This window comes from Neovison vison, chromosome 11 (genome assembly GCF_020171115.1).
Source record: "Neovison vison isolate M4711 chromosome 11, ASM_NN_V1, whole genome shotgun sequence".
Classification (NCBI taxonomy): Eukaryota; Metazoa; Chordata; class Mammalia; order Carnivora; family Mustelidae; genus Neogale; species Neogale vison.
Window position 1 is genome coordinate 99369681 of NC_058101.1, and position 21858 is coordinate 99391538.

General features: G+C 39.5%; 1 protein-coding gene across 3 annotated transcripts in view; it reads right to left on the reverse strand.

The window, feature by feature from the left end:
- Positions 1-5093: 5093 nt before the first annotated feature.
- Positions 5094-21858, reverse strand: part of EGF (epidermal growth factor) — an 89343-nt gene continuing 72578 nt past the window's right edge. For all 3 annotated transcript variants that reach the window (XM_044224259.1, XM_044224260.1, XM_044224258.1), the window contains 6 exons: positions 21299-21421; positions 19682-19826; positions 14768-14932; positions 11298-11415; positions 8335-8440; positions 5094-5886 (listed from right to left, as the gene is read on the reverse strand). In XM_044224259.1, coding sequence (XP_044080194.1) covers positions 5645-5886; positions 8335-8440; positions 11298-11415; positions 14768-14932; positions 19682-19826; positions 21299-21421 — 899 coding nt within the window. In that variant the 3' untranslated portion in view covers positions 5094-5644. The remainder of the gene's footprint in view (positions 5887-8334; positions 8441-11297; positions 11416-14767; positions 14933-19681; positions 19827-21298; positions 21422-21858) is intronic.

Sequence of the window (21858 nt, forward strand, 5' to 3'; positions counted from 1 at the left end):
AGAAACTACATACCAACAAATTGGACAAGCTAGAAGAAATGGATAAAATCCTAGAAACATATAAACTACCAAGACAGAAACAAGAAGAAAATTTGGGTAGACCAATTGCCAACAATGAAATTGAAGCAGTAATTAAAAAAACAAAAACAAAAACAAAAAAACTCCCAACAAACAAAAGTCCAGTACCAGATGGCTTCACAGGCATACCCTACCAGACATTTAAAGAAGGGTTAATAGCTATTCTTCTCAAACTTCTCCAAAAAATAGAAAAGGAAACATCCAAATTCACTCTATGAGGTCCGAATTACCCTGATACCAAAACCAAATAAAGACACCACTAAAAAACGAGAACTACAGGCCAATATCTCTGGCAAGTATAAATGCAAAAATTCTCAACAAAATACTAGTAAACTAAATCCAACAATACATTTTAAAAATCATTCATCACAATCATGTGGGATTTATTCCTTGGTGCAAGGGCAGTTCAACATTCACAAATCAACCAATACGACCCATCATATCAATAAGAGAAAGGATAAGAGCCATATGATCATTTCAGTAGATGCAAAAAAAGCATTTGACGAAGTATAATCCATATAAAAGCCCTCAATAAGTAGGTTCAGAGAGAACATACCTCAACATAATAAAGGCCATATATGAAAAGCTCACAAACATCATCCTTAATGGGGAAAGAACTGAGAGCCTCTCCCCGAAGGTCAGGAACAAGGGAAGGCTGTTCCCTTTCACCACTTTCATTCCACGTAGTACTGGATATCCCCTAGACATGGAAATAAGAAAACAAAAAGAAACAAAAGGCATCCAAATCCATAAGGAAGAAGTAAAACTTTTGTAGATGACATGATACTATATATAGAAAACCTGAAAGACTCCACCAAAAACCTGCTAGACCTGATAAATACAGTAAAGTTGCAGGATACAAAATCAATGTACAGAAATATGTTGCATTTCTATACACTAATAATGAAGTAGCAGAAAGAGAAATTAAGAAAAGAGACCCATTTTCAATTGCACCAAAAATAATTAAGGTACTTCAGAGTAAACCTAAGCAAAGAGGTGAAAGATCTGTACTCTTAAAACTATAAAACTGATGAAAGAAACTGAAGACGACACAAAGAAATGGAAAGATTCCATGCTCACAGACTGGAAGAAAAGTATTGTTAAAATGTCTATACCCCGCAAAGCAACCTATACATTTAATGCAATCCCCATCAAAACACCACTTAGTGTTTTTCACAGAGCCAGAACAAGCCATCCTAAAATTTGTATGAACCACAAAAGATATTGTATAGCCAAAGCAATCTTCAAAAAGAAAAGCAAAGCTGAAGGCATCACAATTCCAGACTTCAATCTATATTATAAAGCTGTCATAATCAAAACAGTGTAGAACTGGCAAAAAAATAGTTGCAGAGATCAGTAGAACAGCCCAGAAATAAACCTCCAACTATTCGATTAATTAATCTTTGATAAGGAAAGAAAAAATATCCAGTGGGAAAAGACAGTTTCTTCAACAAATGATGTTGGGAAAACTGGACAGCAACATGGAAAAGAATAAAATTGGACCACTTTCTTTCACCATACACAAAAATAAATTCAAAAAGGATTAAAGAACTAAATGTGAGACCTAAAACCATTAAAATCTTTTAAAAGACACAGGCAGTAAGATCTCTGACATTGGCTGAGCAACTTCTTTCTAGATGTGTCTCCTGAGACAAAGAAACAATAGCAAAAATAAACTACTGGGACTTCATCAAAATAAAAAGCTTCTGTGCGGCAAAAGAAACAATCAACAAAATTAAAAGGCCACCCGTGGAATGAAAGAAGATATTTGAAAATGACATAACTGATAAGAGGTTAGTATCCAAAATACATAAAGAACTTATAAAACTCAATACCCCCAAAACAAATAATCCATTTTAAAAACTGGGCAGAAGACATGAACAGACATTTCTCCAAAAAGATGTACAGATGGCCAACACATACATGAAAAGATAGTCACTATCATTTACTATCAGGAAAATGCAAATCAAAACTACCAGGGGGTGAGATAACACCTCATGCCTGTCAGACTGGCTAAAATCAATAACACAAGAAACAACAGGTGTTGGTGAGGAACGTGCACTGTTCGTGGAAATGCAAACTGTTGGTGCAGCCACTGTGAAAAATAGTATGTAGATTCCTCAAGGAGTTAAAAATAGAACTGCCCTGTAATTTCACTACTAGGGATTTACCCAAAGAATACAAAAACATGTACCCCAAGGTTTATTGCTGCATTAGTTATAATGGCCAAACCATGAAGGCAGTCCAACTGTCCATCAACTGATGAATGGATAAAGAAAATATTGTGTATACACACCACACACACACACACACACACACACACACACACACACACACAATGGAATATTATGCAGCCCATAAAAAGAATGAAATCTTGCCATTGCAATGACATGGTTGGAGCTAGAAAGTATAATGTTAAGTGAAATAAATCAGAGAAAGACAAATACTGTATTTCTTTCATATGTGGAATTTAAGAAACAAAACAAATGAGCACAGGGGAAAAAAGAAAGTGAGGCAGACTAAGAGACAGACTCAACTCTAGAGAACAAACTGCTGGTTACCAGAGGGAAGGTGGGTGGGGAGGAAAGGTGAAATAGGTGATGGGGATTAAGGAGGGCACTTGTGATGAGCTCTGGGTGCTGAATGGAAGTTCTGAACCACTATACCTATACTAATGAGTTTGTACAGGTTGTACACCTGAAACTAATATAACATTGTATGTTAACTAACTGAAATTAAAATATAAACTTAAAAAAGAAGAAGAATGCATCCTGAAGTCTTCATTGTTGAGTGCAGCACATCTTAATTTTCTTCTGGCCCATCAGAAACTGAATCATGGCAGAAGGGCCAAATATTGCTGTAGAGGGAAAAAATATGACCACAGCTAGGAAATTTTCCCATTTTATAATTTAAATGCTTCTGTTTCAGATGTGTCCATGACTAACATGATACTAAATGTCTGCCACATATTTTCCTAGGGAGCTATGCTGTGGCTAGCATATAGTCACTAGCTACAGATGTCCTATGAAGTTCTAAACGGCAGAATTGCCTCAGGCATGTCTAACTTTGAAGAGCTGAGGTTGAAACAATGCACAGAACTAGGGTTTCTTATTTAAAGACTTAAAAAAAGAAAGAAAAGGAAAATATAACAAGAAGATGACTAGGGATTTTCTTTTTCTTCCAAAATTATTTTTAAGGATTATTATTTAGTGCTTTTAACACATTTTTTATTATCACACAATAATCATTTATTCACATGACAAGGATATGAGCTGGAAATCAAGGCTAATATGTGGAACAGGTTTTGAAAGAATACAGTGTCCTAAGCCTTCATTAGATGCTAGAAGGGGGCTGAATGCTCATTTTATACATAGTAGGTGACAAGTAGTCAAAGAGAATCACAATCGGGCACTATGCCCAAGGAGACCATGAGAGTTAGGAAATAAAAATATTCAGTCTGGGAAAAATGCAAATTAAACATCTCAGATGAAAATGCTCTTTCCTAAAAATTAATTTTTAAAAGAGGATATTTCTTGTAGAAACATGGAACCACAAGAAAGGAAGCCATCTCTTCGTGGCGATTTGTTGACTGCAAAATGTGAAGTACGTTTTCTGTTTAATTTGATAGGGAGGCCAGTGTTCCAGCCTGGTCTGAGATTTAACATGGTCCCAATTTATGAGGTATCAGATTCGTTGAAAGGCTTGAAGGAAATGGAGTATCTGGTTCAAAGATAATGTTATGCTATGAGCTACAGTGGTCTCATGTCGTCTCTTCAGTTATCATTGAAATTCTAAAAGAAAGAGGTAGTAAATTTTTTTTAAATTGTAAGATCTACACCCAGAAAACTTCAGATATGCTCACTTTGGAAAGGAGAAAAAAGATTCACACCTCGGAATATAATTTCCCCATAGCTGGGATTATTCTGAGTATTGTTTTCTGAGGTCATTTCACTCATTAGAAAAAAAAAAAATAGGTCTTCTTATCCTTTAGGGTATCAACTGTCAAAGCAAAACTTTATACAGAATACAGAAAAATCTGTATTTGTATAAATCTGGGAAAGGGGTCATACTGAATAATTATCTAAGTTATCCTCCTCACCACTAAACCTTTTCCAAAGTTCCTAAGTTTCTACTTGAAGAGATGTGCTTCAACTCCTTTTTATGCTGACTTCTGGACTGACCACGGTCTAAGGAGCTGAAGAAAAATGCAAGAAAAAGTAAGCAAAGGGACTAGCTGATGCTTAAGCTGAAAAATCCAAAGGCCCGAACAGTCTATACTTACTGTATTAGGTAGTATAATGTGTAATAACAGTGTCTTAGCTACAAGAACAAGGTTTAATTAGAAGACCTTAGGAAGGGGGCACCTGGGTGGCTCAGTGGGTTAAAGCCTCTGCCTTCAGCTCAGGTCGTGATCCCAGGGTCCTGGGATAGAGCCCCGCATCGGGCTCTCTGCTCAGCGGGGAGCCTGCTTCCTCCTCTCTCTCTCTCTGTCTGCCTCTCTGCCTACATGATCTCTGTCTGTCAAATAAATAAATAAAAATCTTTAAAAAAAAAAAAAAAGAAGAAGAAGAAGACCTTAGGAAGTTTTACTTTATAAAGTTCCAATAGATTTCAAAATTATTTTTAAGAGTATAGCAATAGGAAGCTTCGACAATCACTCTGACAAATCACTTTGGTTCAACTCGAATATCCCCTAAACTATAATTTATTATTTAACCAGGAATACAAGAAAATGTTTGTTTCATAGTGATTTTATTGAAATAATTAGAAGAGATCGATTGTTCAAAATGAAAATAAATCCAGAAATTTGCTTGCAATCTCATATTTGAAAATAAGTACAAATTCTGTGCCAAGACATGACAGGAAAATTTACCATTTTCATTTAAAAAAATATTCTGTGGGGAAAGGATAGTAATGCTTGGGAAACGTAATGTCTCCGGGTAATTTTTCAAAGTAAAATGTTTTTGTTCAAAGATTTTAAGATAGAAAAAATAAGCCAACTAATTCTGAAGAAATCAGGTTTAAGTTAATACAGTTTTTAATTAATTTATCAAAATTCATTCTGTGAAGTCAGCAGCATAGATCAAACCAGTGATAGGTTAAATGCCCACAATGTATCAGACCAGCAATTTTAATATTCTAACCATTTTGTAAGACTTAGATAAATGTTCTGTTCAGATAAAAAGAATTATCTTATAACTGACCAAACCACTGTGGTTGCCTGCTTTTAGCCCAGTTTCTTGTGGGGCTGCAGAGGAAAAGTACCTAGCTGTAGTTAACTATTGAAGTCAACACAGTTTACAAAGTAACACCGTGCTTTGGTTTCCAGTGAGTTCCCTAGTGATTCTCTCTATTACTCTTACTTGAAAACTCTGCAACAGGACTGCTTGAAGGAAGAAACAAAAGCATGACTACCTGTTTGTCTCCAGGACCTGAGGGGTGATGAGTGGTAGAGATTGTGTCACCAAAATCCATATTTTCCCTCTACCTTTTGAGATGAAGTATTACCATCTATCAACACAGTTAATCCTTTTTGATCTTCCCTTTAATTCTAGTTTTCACTGAGTCATCTTCTTTTGGGGTGGTGGATCTGGGGCCCTTTGTTGTCATATGGGTTAGCCGATAGGAGAGAATGTGGCTTCTCAATCCCCAAAGCAATGGGCTGTGCCCCACAGGAGGGGAGAGGAAAGCTCTGCTCCGTTGTCTGGGGACCAGAGCCTCTATCACTGGACAGTGGAGTGCGGCAGCCTTGCTCTGTGCCCACATACACCTGGGGTTCATTTCTCCATGATGTCCGTTGCACCGAGCCTACATGAAAGGAAAAAGAAACCTGAGGATTCACATCATTCACAATGTCCGGCAAGAGACGCCCAAATAACAGTGACTGGAGGGTAGGCCCAAAAGACGAGAGAGACATAGAATCAACCCATTCTCAGACTATGTGGACCCAATTTCTAAAAAATTCCTCTTGGTTGCATGAGATGATTCAAAGGCAATGCTACCTGACATTCCTCTTTGACTTTCTCTGTGTACTTCTCTCCCCTTCGGGGAGTCTTGGGAACAGAGCTCAGGTTTCCAATGCATTTGCCTGCCTAGTCCCTAGCGTGGCACTCTGCCTGCAACATGATGCTAACTTAACCTGCACCAGCTCATGTTGGCTGAAGTCAAGGAATATGGATCCACCACTAGCACAGCCTGTGTTTTAAGGGGTTTTCCAGGAGCAGGGAAGGACTCGGCTCAGAGCCAATCTCGATCTTTTATCTCATTTTCCTTTCTCTTTCCCTACTTTGGATCTCTCACCTCATGCATTTTATGAGACAGCTGGCCATGATTGGGCTGTGATCACTCAAATTGGGAGACAGTTTTATGAATGGCTCATAGAGAGTGAGTCAAACTGTAGTAGAGTGAGCAAAAAGGGAGACATTCTAATCTTTTCCTGTGTACTCAGCTAACCAAGTCTTTAGTTATTTTCTGAGTTTAACCACACCTTGGTCCAATCATTGTGCTGCTGGTTAACTGGAAAAATTATATGTACCTCTTTACTGAATTACTTTTGTAACAAAGAATTATGTGCTTTTAGCTCTTCAAGAAAAATACGTAACTATAAGATATCCATTCTATTACTTTCTCATAATGTCAGTATTAACAACAAAACCCAAGCAACTTTTGAAAATGCCAAATGTTTTTGTTATGCAGGTAACAACACTGGTAACAGTTTACACAAAAAATTGTATCAATTCTTAAGTGTACCCTAATATCCAAGGCCTATATCAAGGAAAAAAAAGTTCTATTGAATTTGGGTTACATGGCAATATACATAGGATACAGTTGTGAATGAGTTTTTCAAAACTAGAATCCTGCATTTTGTCTGTAAGGAAATCTAAAGAGGAGAGTAGGGTAACAATCATATATTTTTTAAAGATTTTATTTATTTATTTGACAGAGACACAGCAAGAGAGGGAACACAAGCAGGAACGGGAGAAGCAGGCTTCCTGCAGAGCTGGGAGCCCAATGTGGGGCTCAATCCCAGGACCCTGGGATCATGACCTGAGCCAAAGGCAGACGCTTAACAGTCTGAGCCACCCAGGAGCCCCAGTAACAAGCATATTCACAAAGGTCAAACATCAGAAAATATAAGCAGAGCTGAAGCCCCTCTCAGCAGAGAAACTGGTGTTTTGTTTTGCTTTGTTTTGTTTTTAAGATTTTATTTATTTGTCAGAGAGAGAGAGGGAGACAGAGAGGGAACATAAGCAGGGGAGAGGTAGGTTCCTTGCTCAGCCAGGAGCCCAATGCAGGACTCGATCCCAGGACCCTAGGACCACGACCTGAGCCAAAGGCAGATGCTTAATTGACAGAGCCAGCCAGGCATCCAGAGAAACTGTGTTTTATGGGTTCAATGTTTCTTCGAAACTTTCTAACAGCTTATAATTCAAAACATGTTCAATTTTGTCCTCTGAGTTATGAAATAAAACTGACATCTGAGCCCCATGCCTAAGACGTTTATTATCATCGTGCAACTCTTGGCAAAAGTATTATGTTGAAAAGTATCTAATTCCAATTCCACCTGAGGCAGATTGAGTCCCAGAGCAGCCTGAGAACCCAGGATGATTTTATGGATCCTCTCCCAGTAGCCTGCATGGACTTCACAGATGACTCAGGCATCTGGCTGAGGGCTGGCCCCTGATAAGAAGTGAAAATTCCCAAATCCCCAGGAGGACCCCCAGATCAACTTAAATTCACAGGAACCTTCCTACTAGAACATGGAACACATTTTCTTAGAGCCATTTACAATTTCACCAGAACTATACCTACAGCTACCAACACAGATCCCAAAGACTGACCACAAAATCCCACCGAATTCAAAAGAAAGAGTTACTTGGGGGGGTGGGAGGTTGGGGTACCAGGTGGTGGGTATTATAGAGGGCACAGCTTGCATGGAGCACTGGGTGTGGTGAAAAAATAATGAATAATGTTTTTCTGAAAATAAATAAATTGGAAAAAAAAAAAAAAAGAAAGAGTTACTCATTGTGTGCTGGCCCAAAGTGATCTAGCAAACTGCTGTGCAACCAGAGTTTTGAGGAAACAGGGTCACTTCGTGCACAATAAGAATCCAATCCAAATGCATCTCTCCAAGGCTCTGAGGCATTTCAATCCAGCCTAGCCACTGGCATAGCTCCTACATAGTTTAACTATTGTGTCTGCACTTCCATGAGACTCGGAAAAACATTCAGGATCCAGATGAAGACAGCCACTCACCTGGCTCCAGAGAGGAGAACTGGCTAACATCTGCTGCCTCACCGTCCTTGAGGGTCACGGGTTGACTTCCATTCCTGAGATTTCCGTGTTCCTTTATCACCACAAACTGCAGAGAACACAAGGGAGGGAAGGAGAGAGAGGACATTGCTATAATTCATCAATGATCTCAACATACATTGGAGCCAAAGTTTACGGCTTCATTATGTTCATTGTATGGAAGGTGAAAGCCGAAAGGAAGGCCCTGTAAAATTTCTTTCTCTTGCTAATGAAAGATTCTGTTTTCAATTAGGAGCCTCATGTCGATAAAGGCAAATGGGCACTATCAATACTTAACTGGAGAATCTATTCTAATTCTAGAATCCCAACTTTTGGGTCATGGATCCCAACAATCCCACTATTTTACTTTAAGCATTCCAAGAATCCCTTAGATTCCCTAATTCTAAGCATCGCCCCCAAGGCCAGACAAATAAGATCTCATATACGTATGCGCTCCAACTTTTCAAATATGTGTGTTTAGTTAATATGTGTGTTTAGTTAATGAAGTTCATTTAAACATGCTACCAAGTTCTTGGTAATTTGGGGTTCTTAATGGGTAATAATAACTAATAGTAGAACTACTATTTTGCAGGGATCCTCAAAATGCTTTTTCATAGTTGAACACCTTAGAAACAAGAATTCTAAAAGGCAGGCCCAGAAAGGTTCAGCATTTCTCTTCGGTCAAAAAATTAATTACTTTTGTCCTTATTGTACTATCTGCGATTGTTGGGCACTTGCAATGCAGGCTGAGCAGAGTTCACTGGCTCTCACTCACACTAGATAGATTTGATATTAAAATAGACCAATGAAAAAAAATAGATCAATGCTATAAGTTAACTCATGCCCTTGGACAAAGAGTACAATTTGCAAAGTCTTTCCTCACCAATCAGTAACCCAGCAGAGGGACTGCCCTAAGATTTTAGCTGATCATGCTCACTGTCGGTTCAGAGCTGGCCCCTCCCCAGGAGGAGCCCATAACTCAGAAGTACAATAAGAAAAATGGAATAGAAAAAGAAAAAGAAAAAGAAGACCTCCCTGCTCATATTTCTCTTTGAGATAAGTATAGGAAGAATAATGACTGGAGTCAATTAGGAAGAGAAATGTTGGCGAATCCCATGAACATGTGTTTTCATTTTCTTATTTTCCACAATGCTAATTATCCTTCACTGCTTTCTCTCCCTTAATGGTCTCCCTGCAGCAACATATTGCCAAATCAATACACAACTCACTGTTTCAGGGCACCTACCCATTATTTCTGACTAAAGTCAAAATCCAGCCCTCTGCACTGCAAATTTTCCAGCCACATGTTTTTCTGCCAGAAGAACCGAGGTCCTAGAATCCTAGGCTGAGATGAGGAAGGCAGCTGATGCAACCAGATTTGGTTCTGCTGCTTCTCCTGCTGGTTCAGATGCTTGGCTGTCTCCCACTCCCACTGTATCTGCAGCAGCAGCTGGTGTGGGTGACAGTTACGGTGGACCGTTAGGACAGCCAGGGGGACTGAGCTCAGCAGCCCGAGGCCTTCTGCCACAGCTCTGAGCCAACAAGCTGCTAATGACAGTGGCAACTGTTTTTGGTTTTTTAAAAACTAGATACAGATTGTTTCTCCCTCCTTTCCATGATTTCAATACCATGAATTAAACTTGCTACTCAAAACCTGAATGAAACACCCTATAGTCCAATAGGTGCAGTATAGGTCATTTAGAAGTCCACGGGCATGAGGGCTCAAAGAACTGAGGACTTTCTTTAGGTAAGTCCGTCCAGGAGCACACATTTAGGGAATCCAAAGATACAGAAGGGATCTCAGAGGTCCTGTAATCCAAACCCCTCGGTGTCCTGAAGAAGAAACGGGATTTTCAGTGACTTGCTGAAGATTAAGACGGCCAATTAAGAGGAGGGTCAGGCTAGACTTCACATTTCTTATTTGATTTTTGTATTTTAAGCTTTTGTAGTTTAAGTTTCAGCCAGAAAACAAGAATACACTGATGCCTCTAAGAGGCGGGATCAGCGATGACCTGCTAGGCAGAAGCATGGCCCTGGGGCAGCTACTCTTGTGGGGTGGGGGTAGAGGGGAAGCACCGTGAGTGCAGCCGGGGTCGTGGGAGGGGACGTGGTTTGGAAAGGAGACAAACGCTGCCTCTGTCCCTCCAAAACAGCCCCCTAAGAACCTTTTCCCTACTAGTCCACAGGTTTCAATCCCAATGGATCTGCCATATATTCCAGCGTCTTGTGCAATACATGCCGCACATAATACCAGCGGCATGCACTGAACTACTCAAGTTGTCCCTGACAGGTGTCTGGAAATGGAAATCCCAACAGTTTCAAGGGAGCTTAGCCTAGCTCGAGCTAGCCCTATTCAGTTTCAAGATCAGTTACTGAAGTGGATAATTTATGAAGCATTTTGAACTTCCCAATCACTGTGCTTTTTGGCAAACGTATAGGTTTGCCAGATAAAATACAAGACACCCAGTGAAATTTGAATTTAAATTTCAGCCTTCACTGAAAGTATGAATTTAGCTAGGCATCCTGTATTTTTATTTGCTACATCTGGCAACTATTTGCTGCTGAAATTTAGACATTTAAAATGTATGTGAAGAAAAGAAATCTTAAGAAAAAGATAAGATAGATAAGATAGAAAAAGTAGATAAGAGCATCTACTGTATTTCAATAAAATAAATTAATGAACAAACAAACAGCTATAGGAGAAATCACAAGGGGAAAAAAAAGGAAAGAAAGGTAGAGCACAATCTTGGGCTTTTAAGTCATCCATTTGAAAGAGACTACCTAATAACTGGGAAGGACTTCTCATATAACCCATAAAAATGGAAATTATAAGAAGAAGCTACAGGATAGAAAAAAAATAATGAGAAAAAATGAACTGGGGTCCATATGAACTCAATTTTTTGCTTCATGTACTTTGGTCACATTACCCAAGGCTGGGGACAGGAGGCCATCCTAGCCTGGCTGTCTGTAGGCTTGCTACTGCTACCTTCTCTGTTCGACTCTTCATAAGGATTCTTTAAATTTTTTGATGGCAGCTTCTTAGTCCTGCAACAAAGCCAAAATGTGAGACAATTTCAAAACAAAACACAACCAGTAGCCCACTCAGTGAAGGTCAAGGACAACTGCTTTTGCCACTGAAATGTAGGTACTTAAAATGCCTGAGAGAGAAATATCAAGAAAACTAGGAGCACAACTTCAGGTTTTCTAAGCATTCTTTTCTGCACAACTTTCCAGATACTTCACTTTTTCCAAGGTTCTGTGAGATGCCTGGGATCCTCCCACTAGTTTGATGCCCTCTCCTACTCAAAGGCATCAGACACAAGAACACACAGAGAGGAGGACCCAAGAGAATACTATCTCATGTTGCCAAGCTAGGAAGTAGAATAGGTCTCTTGCCTCCAAATCTAGCTTTATAAATACTTATTTGTTTGACAAACATGAAGAACAAAGTCTATAGAGGTCATGGTGTCATGCATTGAGGGAAAGGGGAGTAAAGGGAGGGAGAAGTAATATGAAGCTGGGATCCCTGTCCCCAGAGCTGTAGTCTCTAGAGGGAAAGGTGGGTACATGATATATTGAGCAGCCAATTAATGGAAGGCAATGAAGTAAATATGGTGGTGAAGACCACTAGCCAGCCTCAAGATTCCTAAAACAGTGTGGCTATCTTGGGCAGGTAGCAGCTAAGTCAGTGCTGCTATGTTGGGCAGGTGGCAGCTAAGGGAATGTGACCCTCTGACAAATAGGCCTGCCAGGATATCTGACCAACGGTAGTAAGGAAGGTAAGCACTGCTATGAAAACCATTCTAAGGAACTGTGATTTCTTGCAATGGATGCTGAGAGAGTATATGTTGTACTGTTCTTAATCAAAGGCATCAGGGAAAATATTCAATCAAGTGGCTAATAGAAACAGTTCCAAGTTGCAAAATAACAAAGTTATAGTTTGTGACAGAACACTTCCTGTGGATTTTCTTACAAGTGGGTCCTTCCAAGAAATCAAACTCTTTGAAGTAATAATATTATAACATTTAAAAAATTACTTCATTCCACAATCTTGAAAGATATACAAGACAAAGTGTCAAATGCTCAGTCTGGCCAAGACAGGCAAGGAGTGCTACAAAAGGAGGAAATAACTGATTCAAACTTTTTAAAGAAAATCGTTCAACACACCTAACAACAACCCAAGACTAGAGCTTTATTTATTGGTATACTTCAGTGACATGGCAATATTTAAACTAGCTATTTTAATTTGATCCTCTCAGAATCAACACTTAAAAGTGCTTGAATGCAGTCAAACACGTAGCTGAAAATTTGCAGGGGGATAAGCTGGAAAGAGTGCTGATGAGGCTTTTTTGTTTGTTTTTGTGGGGTTTTTTTTGTTGTTTTATTTATTTTTTTTTTTGAAGAAATAGTTCTTACCACTTTTGATTTTAGGCGTACAGGGATCAGAAGCTAAACTTGTTCTGATTTTTATATAAAGTCTACACTAACCCACTAAGCTGGTCTTTGAATTCCAAGTCCAAAAAGACAGCAAACTGACAAGAGCTTTCAATCCAGAGCTCTGAAGAACAGCAACAGAACATAAAACTTACTTACTACGTAATAACCCACAGAATAAGAAAAAGTACTTAATAATTATGACATACATGAACTTGACTTTCTTGCTTCCATTTTTTTCTACACTATTTGCCAAGTATCTACTTTTCTTTTGGCATTTTGTTCAATGAGATAAATCTTGGTTACTTAATATTCTTCCTACAAATCCAACACCAGGCTAAAAAGTGAAATGGTTACTGTTGGATCTCTGAATTAAAAATCTCAAGTTTGTGCTTGAGAACCTTGTCTCTCAAGGTGTAAAATGGTTCAGAACATGTCAGACTTGGAGGGACACATGACCGCTCGTAGAAAGTCATCATCATGTTAACACACTGTTCATTAAGTCCCATTTGCCAGTTCTACGCTGAACTCTTTACTTAAATTAACTCAATTAGTTTTACAGTAAGTCGAGGTAAGTATAGTTTTTTCTTCCCGTTTTATAGCAAAGGAAATTAATGAATACAAAGGTTAAATAACACGTCTGGTGTTCCTTAAGCATGACTGGGACTTGTCCCTGTGTGGTGTGATTCTAGAGCTCCTGCTCTTAACCACAATGCTAGGAGACAGTGGGATCTCAGAGAAGCATGTCTTGGATCAAATGCTGAAATTCTCCATAATACATGCCATTTGCCACCTGAGTGGTTGGGTAGCCCTGGCAAATGTGCTTGATTTTCATCTGCAGATGGTGGTGTAGGTCTTTTCTACAATTCCAGAGAATTAGTGCCATAGGTTAAGTGGGTCATAGGTTCTTCAAGATTAAAATGATGAAACTGGGGGCGCCTGGGTGGCTCAGTGGGTCAAGCCACTGCCTTTGGCTCAGGTCATGATCTCAGGGTCCTGGGATCGAGTCCCGCATCGGACTCTCTGCTCAGCAGGGGGCCTGCTTCCCTCTCTCTCTCTCTGCCTGCCTCTCCGTCTCCTTGTGATCTCTCTCTGTCAAATAAATAAATAAAATCTTTAAAAAAAAAAGATGAGACTGAATTAGATAATTCTACAAAGTTCCCCTCTGCCCAAACGTGTTATGACTCAATAATTTTGTACAGCACAAACTCTAACATCACATACAACGATAGGAAAAGATGAAGTTCTTTGCAAGAAAATGGAAAATGATAACTTCACCTTAATGTAGTAATCTTTTAATTAAATGCATAAATATTTTTGCTCCACAGTTTTTAACTTTTACCTTGAAATTACTGAAAACACAAACCCCAAGTGAGAGAAAGTAACGATTCTTTGAACAGGAGTTAATATACTTTGTGGTAAATCGACTGAGTGGAAGGCCGCCACGCAAAATTACTTACCCAGCCTATGGGGGGAAGCAGGTGATGCATAGAAGAAAAAAAGGTAGAATACAAAAATGCATTATGCTTAGTAACAACCCCATAGGGGTGCCTGAGTGGATCAGTCAGTTAAGTGTCTGCCTTCGGCTGGGGTCATGATCCCTGGGTCCTGGGATGGAGCCCTGCATCCGGCTCCCTGCTCAGCAGGAAGCCTGCTTCTCCCTCTCCCACCCCACTGCTTGTATTCCTTCCCTCTCTGTCAAAAAAATAAAATCGCTTAAAAAAAAAAAAAAAAAACATAAACAATGTAGATATACTGACAAAGACCAGAACCAAACAAGGAAAAGCAAAACCACTGAGGCTTCAGAGCAGTGAAATCCTTAGTCATTGCTTGTTTTCCTTTTCACTGTTAGTCCCCCCTTTAAACAAATGTAGCAAGTGTGTAGAAGTTCATCTCGAGGAGGCAGGCATTCCCTTGGGAGGTGGTAGAGAGAGGTTGAAAATGCCAAGGGAAAGACAGTCACCTGTAGCAGTGAGCCCCCCAGAGCCCCAGCAGCAGCAGCAAGACGAGCCCCACCACGCAGACGGCCACCACGGTGACTTGCCGCTGCCTCCCCTGGCCTGCGTGGCGCAGTTCCCATCTCAGGTCTCGGTGCTGACAGCGCTCCCCGACGTAGCCGAAGACACAGCTGTAACAACACACAAACAGAGGTCAGCGCTAAGCCCTGGCCAAAAACGCTTATGTATTTTCAGATTCCATATCCTGCTGTCTTTCAACCTCTGCATTTCCAGACTCAGCTCTTTGGAAGCATATGGAAAATCCATCAGGGGTCAGCTGAAAGCTCTCTGATTTACAAGTTAATGCAGCATGGACTTCCCCCTTTGGTCTTTTTGCCCTGGGATTGATGAGGAATTATTTGCATCCCGCCTTTATAAGGCATTGCAGAACATTGATTAAAGATTAGCTTCTGTTAGGCTAAAATCCTGAGCAGCTACCTTTAAGACCAACACAAAGCAACTCTGCCCTAAGTGCCATGAGAGTTTTTGAACAAATGTTTGGCCAGATTGCAGAGAGTATAGGTCAAAGTAAGGAAGAATTTGAAGGCAGAGTCCCTCACTTGAGACCAGACTTGTAAAAGAATATGCAGTCTCTGAACAGGAAGGACAGCCACATCAGCCAAGGAAACCTTTTTCTTAATAAATAAATAAATAAATATCATCACTGGCCCAAAGGGAAAAGGTCTCGGTGGCGACCCATGAATGTTTGAGTACTTTCTTCAAAGGAGAAAAAACTAAATGGAAGAAAAGGAGCTTTCATGGTGTTTCATGCGTGAATCTGTAACGAGCATCACCAGCCACCACCACACGCGGTGACCGCATAGATAAAAGTAAATGAAACAATGCTGCCATCTACTGGAAATGTATAGTTCCAGAAATTATGGGAGCTCGGGTACAATTGTATTCTATTACCCTTCACAGGAGCATAAACTTCAAAAATACCCTCTAAAGTATTTTGAGCTGCTCACTTGTTAGGAATTTCCTCCCAGCTCAGCCCTGGCTCAACCTCTATTCGCACCTCACTGCAAAAGGACCCAGAGGAATGAATGCCAGGGAATGGATACAGGTCCCCACAGTGGGAAGAGACAGCAAGGGAAAAAGCACGAGATAAAGCTGCAGAAGATCTCAGTCCTAGTCCCAGTTCTACCTCGAGTTGGTCATAAGAGCACTGGAAAGTCACTCTAGGAGAGAAGAAGAAACTAGCGTTTGTTAAGCACTCTTTGTATCAGACTCTGTGTTAGGCACTTTTACCCATTTTCCTTTCAATAGCAGATTCCCATTTTACAGATGAGAAAAGTAAGACTCAAAGGACTTAAGTAATTTGTACCAGGTTATACAGCTGATGAATGGAAGCGATTTGGTTGGTTGGTTGGTTGAATATAGCTGACACACAATGTTGTATCAGTTTCAGGAGTACGATATAACCGTGTGACAAGTTTATGCATTCTGCTCTGCTCACAAGTGTAGCTGCCATCTGTCCCCACATATCACTATTACAGTATCACTGACGCTACCTCTTATGCTATGCCTTTTATTACTGTGACTTATTCATTCCATAACTAGAAGACTGTATCTCCTACTCCCATTCACCCATTCTACCCGCCCCCCTCCCACCCATCAGTTTGTTTTCTGTATTTACAGGTCTGATTCTGCCTCTTTTTTGTTTATTCATTTTTAAAGATTCCATATAGGAGTGAAATTACATGGTATTTGTCTCTCTGAGTCTGACTTATTTCACTTAGCATAATACATTCTAGGTCCATCCATGTTGTCTCAAATGGTACATCTCATCCTTTTTTTGTAGCTGCACAATATTCCATCACACACACACACACACACACACACACGTGTCTTCCTTATCAATTCACGTATCAGTGAACACTTCAGTTATTTCTATACCGAGGCTATTATAAATAATTCTGCAATAAACACAGGGGTGTACCTATCTTTTTGAATTAATGTTTTCCTTTTCTTTGGGTAAATACCCAATAGAATTACTGGATCATATGGTATTTTTATTTTTAACTTTTTGAGGAAATTCCATACAGTTTTCCATGGTGGCTATATCAATTTATCTTTCCATCCACAATGTGTGAGGGCTCCTTTTTCTCCACATCCTTTCCAATACTTATTACTTTTTGTCTTTTTGCTCTTAGCCAGTGAGTGGCAGGTTTGATCCAAATGGTTTTCTGATTTCAAAGCTTGTGTTCTTTCTACTACATCGGGCTACTTCCAAAAAGGGTTTTAAGCTCTAAGCACCTCTGAAAAGCTATTCTTCTAGAACACATCATGAAAGAGATGACAGGATCTGAGTGTAGGAAGTATAAAAGGACCATCAAGTTATTCCAGGCTTTCCTGGAATTAACTGTTTTAACTCTAGCTATCTTTGGTTATAGTCATTTATTATCAATGCCTAGCAGCTACTTGTAACCTGTTGGATATTAATCTCAGAGACTTTAGGGTCTCAAGGAATATATCAGTCACATGTGCAAGAGTCCTGGGGAGCAAAAGCAAGCTGTAGTATCAGGGCCTCTCTGAGCCATACATGGCCCAAACCAGTCGGCCAGCATTTCACATAGATGGGTCCTCCCTGCTAGTTCTTTGGGTTATCAACTACTTCGGTTAAACCAAGCAAAAGATTTCTGGGTTTATTTATTCCAATAAATTATTCAAATATGAGTTTAGTTGGTCAAATAATTTCAAGAAATTCTGAAGGAAGGTCAAGATTGACCTTCACATTGTGGTGTGCTGTGATCAAGATCTGAGGACTAGAGTATATAACATTTCTCAGACTGATTTGGCCACACAACTCTTTTCATGCAACCTTTCACAGCACTGGTGTTGGGGCGGCTTGGTCTCAAGAAAACCTGGCCAGAAGCATGTGGGCTGGTTCAAAGCCAAACCAGAATGAATAAGGATCTCCTGTTAGCTCAGGAGATTTGGTCTTCTGAGAATGTCAGGACCAGGGAACCTTTGAGGAAGATGTGGGTCATGGGGACTTCAGTTCTCACATTCTCTGCATCCCAGATAGCCAGGGGATCTCTGTATATGGGGGAGGTCTTCCAATGCCTTCAAGCAAGGAAAGAAGAGCAGCCCTTTATAAACCTTCTCACGGTATGGAGAGCACTCTGCAGAATGATACCGATCAAGTGTTTCTAATAAAAGTTAGAGCTGGTGAGCATTCCTAGAGATGTGTCATGACAGAATTTTAAAAATACAAGGTGAAGTCATCAAGGCGAAAGGAGGAAAGCGTTGGATGTCTGATTAAACATTTGTTTTTGAATTTTACATTTTTATTAAATGTAAAATTCAAAAACAAAGTTATGACCCAGACTAATGGGACCTCTGTTGATATTTTAAATATTGCTTTTGATTAAAGGTCCTTAAATATGAGTGTTATCTCTAGTTTAATTGTCATTTTGTAGCAACTCATGTTTAAAACATTATCAGGGAATAAGATATTTTCATCAGGATTTAATGACAGAAAGAAAAGCAGTGTACTAAAGAGTTCATAAATCATTTAATGAATCGATGTTATCAGGTCAAGTGAAAATAATCTACTAAATGCAATTCATAATTGTGAAGTACCCTTCACACTATTGTAATGTCTCTTATAATCTAAAGTTTAAGTATCATAGAGAAAAATAAACCACAATCTAATAAAGTAGGACATTTATTTCATAATTTCATTATTTTGGATAATAAGGAACGATGAACATAAAAAATTGATTCTTATCAAAATCAAGGACAACTATTGTGAAGATTGGATTTATCTTAGGGTGGGAAATTATAGCATGCAAATATGAACATGAGGGTAGAATTTTATGAGATTTAAGTCAGTTTCACTAACAGTCATGAGCATTTTTCATCACTTTTGTCTGGCTGATGTGATTTATAATGCAAGGCCATTCACTTTGTCACAGAATACAACTTGTTCTTCTAACAATTTAGACTATGTTTCTGCTGATTATTATTCATAAAATAATAAAAGCCTTTAAGCTTATAGCTTCTATTCATGAGGATCAGAATATTTTATCACTTCTTCCTCAGGCAGAGAAAATTATCAGTGAGACAGTAGTCTAGCCACAGGGGACCCATTTATTCTTTAGGACCTACCAGTTCTCTCTGATTGACTTGAAAGCATGAAATCCACTAAAAGTAAAATTTGATGCAGAACTAGATATTGCTGCCAAGGAAGTGTTTTCTGAGTAAGTATGGTGGGAGGACCTACAATTTCAGGTCGCCCTCAAATCTACTTTTCAGCTGACGGTCCCCACTGTGAAACTGTCATGGGGACAAAAAAAGGAACAAACAGAAGCAGGGGCCACTTCCAGCAGTTGTTACTAAGCAACTATTAGAAACTGAAGAAAAATTAGAAAAATTTAGAATTAAAAAATTTAGAATTAGAAAAATTAGAACTAGAAACTGAAGAAAAATAATTTTTTTCCAGTTTCGAAAGTTGAGGGTAAGAAGTCCAATGTGTATATATAATCTTTTTGTAAATTCAGAAACATATTGTGGGTGTTGTCCACACATGCGGCAGGAAATAAATCCAAGTTTCAAGGAATTCTTTCACAAACCTAAATTTTCAGCCAGAACGAGAGGTTTCAGCCCCAGACTGTACCAGTAGCAACATTAAGTTAAGAGGGAAAATCGCCAATTCTTTAAATGTATATTTATATACGCAAGGAGGGTGCAGTATGTACATAGACACACACACACACACACACACACAATTTATATACATGTGTTTATATGGTTTTCCCTAGCAAAAACCCAATTATAGAAAAAATCTCCTTGATATAAATTTTATGAATTATCTAAAAGTTATGAACTTCAGTCCCATATCTCTGTGCCGTCACAAAGACAGCTTGACTTACTTGCATGCATATCTGTCAACTGCTTCAATGTACATACACACACCGTTATGGAGGCAGTAGCCATCATAGGATGGGGGACATTCCAGGAAACCATTTCTCACAGAATGGTGGCCGTCCTCCATGAGATGAGAAGGGGTAGTAGAGTCTACAAGAACCAAAGACATTACTTTCACTCTCTGAAGCGATTAGGTCTTCCAGGGATCAATATTCAGAACTAGTCTCTGTGAACAATTTGTGATCTAGTGTCTTTTAGTGACAAGAACTCAGAAGCAACTCCAGTTTTCATTTTCCTAACCAGACTTCATGTCATTCACCATGAAGCCAGCCATTCTTTCTTCAGCTTCAGTATTATCTGACAGAAAGCATACTGGAGGCAAGCGAGGAAACAGTCAATTCTAAATGACTGCATGAGTCCCGAGTCACTGGTCTTTTACCAGTGACCAGTCACTTACCCCCAGTATCCTGGAAGCCTCAAAAATTTCTCCCACACAATGCTTTCTTCTAAAAATGATGTAAATATCAGAGGAGCCCTCAAAGACCAGACTGGTAAGTCTGACAGAATAGAAACTCTACCATAACAGAGGGAATGTCAAAATGGCAAAGTCCCTTTTATTTTATTTTATTTTATTTTAAATATTTTATTTATTTATTTGACAGACAGAGATCACAAATAGAGCATCTGGCAGAGAGAGAGGGGGAAGCAGGCTCCCTGCTGAGCAGGGAGCCCGATGTGGGGCTCGATCCCAGTGTCCTGAGGCCATAACCCGAGCTGAAGGCAGAGGCTTAATCCACTGAGCCACCCAGGCATCCCGCAAAGTCCCTTTTATTGAATGGTTGTCTGCTCTTTAAAAGGGAATCATTAGGGTGTGTAGCAGACTATATAAATATTAGCAGTCTCTCAATACCTTTAAGAAGAGCAAATTATCTGAGAAAAATAATGTGTTAAAAAAAAGAGACCCAAGTAAGTCCTGAAATTTCCTTTCTTAAGATGTTTTGTGCTTGCAGAGCAGAGACAGGTGAATTGCTGGGAGTGGTGGTGAAAGAGACCCCAATCCTGGTTTCCAGGGTTGAGCTGAAGCCAGCTCCCCTTCTAGGGTACAGGTTGTGAGAAGATATTGCCATTTGGGGAGAGCCTCAAGAAAGCAGAAGTTGACCATTAACATTAAAAAAAAAAGAGAGAGAGAGAGAGCTGAAGTTCTAATTCAGATCAAGAAATACTAATGTTTTAAGGTAATATTTGAAAAGTTTTAAAAGTGATTCAAAATGCTAAGGGTCCAGACATCTTTCCTGACCTGACTTGACCTGCAAAGTTTTTCCAGCAGCCCCAGAAATCAGTATCACAAATTAAGACATTGGTCTCATAGTTAAAGAGAACCACCTGCATTCCCACCTTTTGAATTGTAAGTAATAAGAAAGGAATTTCTTCCAGATGTTATTAAATTAAGAAAACTTGGACTACTTCACATTCCCAAGCTCAGCATCCACCTAATCAGGAACGTAAACTCACCAGCCCGGTTGAATCGAATAATTTCTAGACTCTTCAGAGCAAATACATTGGGGTATAGAATTTTCCAGAATTAAGTCCCTTCCTTGGCCCTAGACCACCCACCAACCTACCAGTGCATATCCGCCCAGGTTCAGACAGGCTGCCGGCACACATGCAGGTGTAGTTTCCCTCCGTATTTGTACAGGTGGCATTTTCCCCACAGGTGTGCCTGCCCAATTGGCATTCATTAATATCTGCCAGAAACAAGGGAGTAGGGAAGAGAAAAGTGAGGTGCAGAGGAGGACAAAGGGTTATATTATTGGAAAAGCCAACATTCTGGGAAGGGAACAACTTCAACCTCTCCCATGCTGCACACTCTCAGACCCTCTGTATTTTTTTATTAAAAATTATATTATGAATGCTGGACACAAGGATGAAGTGGGTCCCTCAGCTGCCTGCCCATTCAGGTGTTCTAAACTCCTGAAATAAGGCTGAGTGTTTTCTCAGTGCTTGGGAGGAAAGGAGACATCCCAACATGCAGTTCAGTGGGAAGGTTGGAGATTGGTAAACCAGCTCTAGGCAAACATTTAGAAAATAAGATCCTGAAGATTCGTTCTTAACTTTTGCCAATAGACATCCAGTCATTGATATATATTTAGAGCATGTAAGACATTTCTGCTTTTTTTTTGCA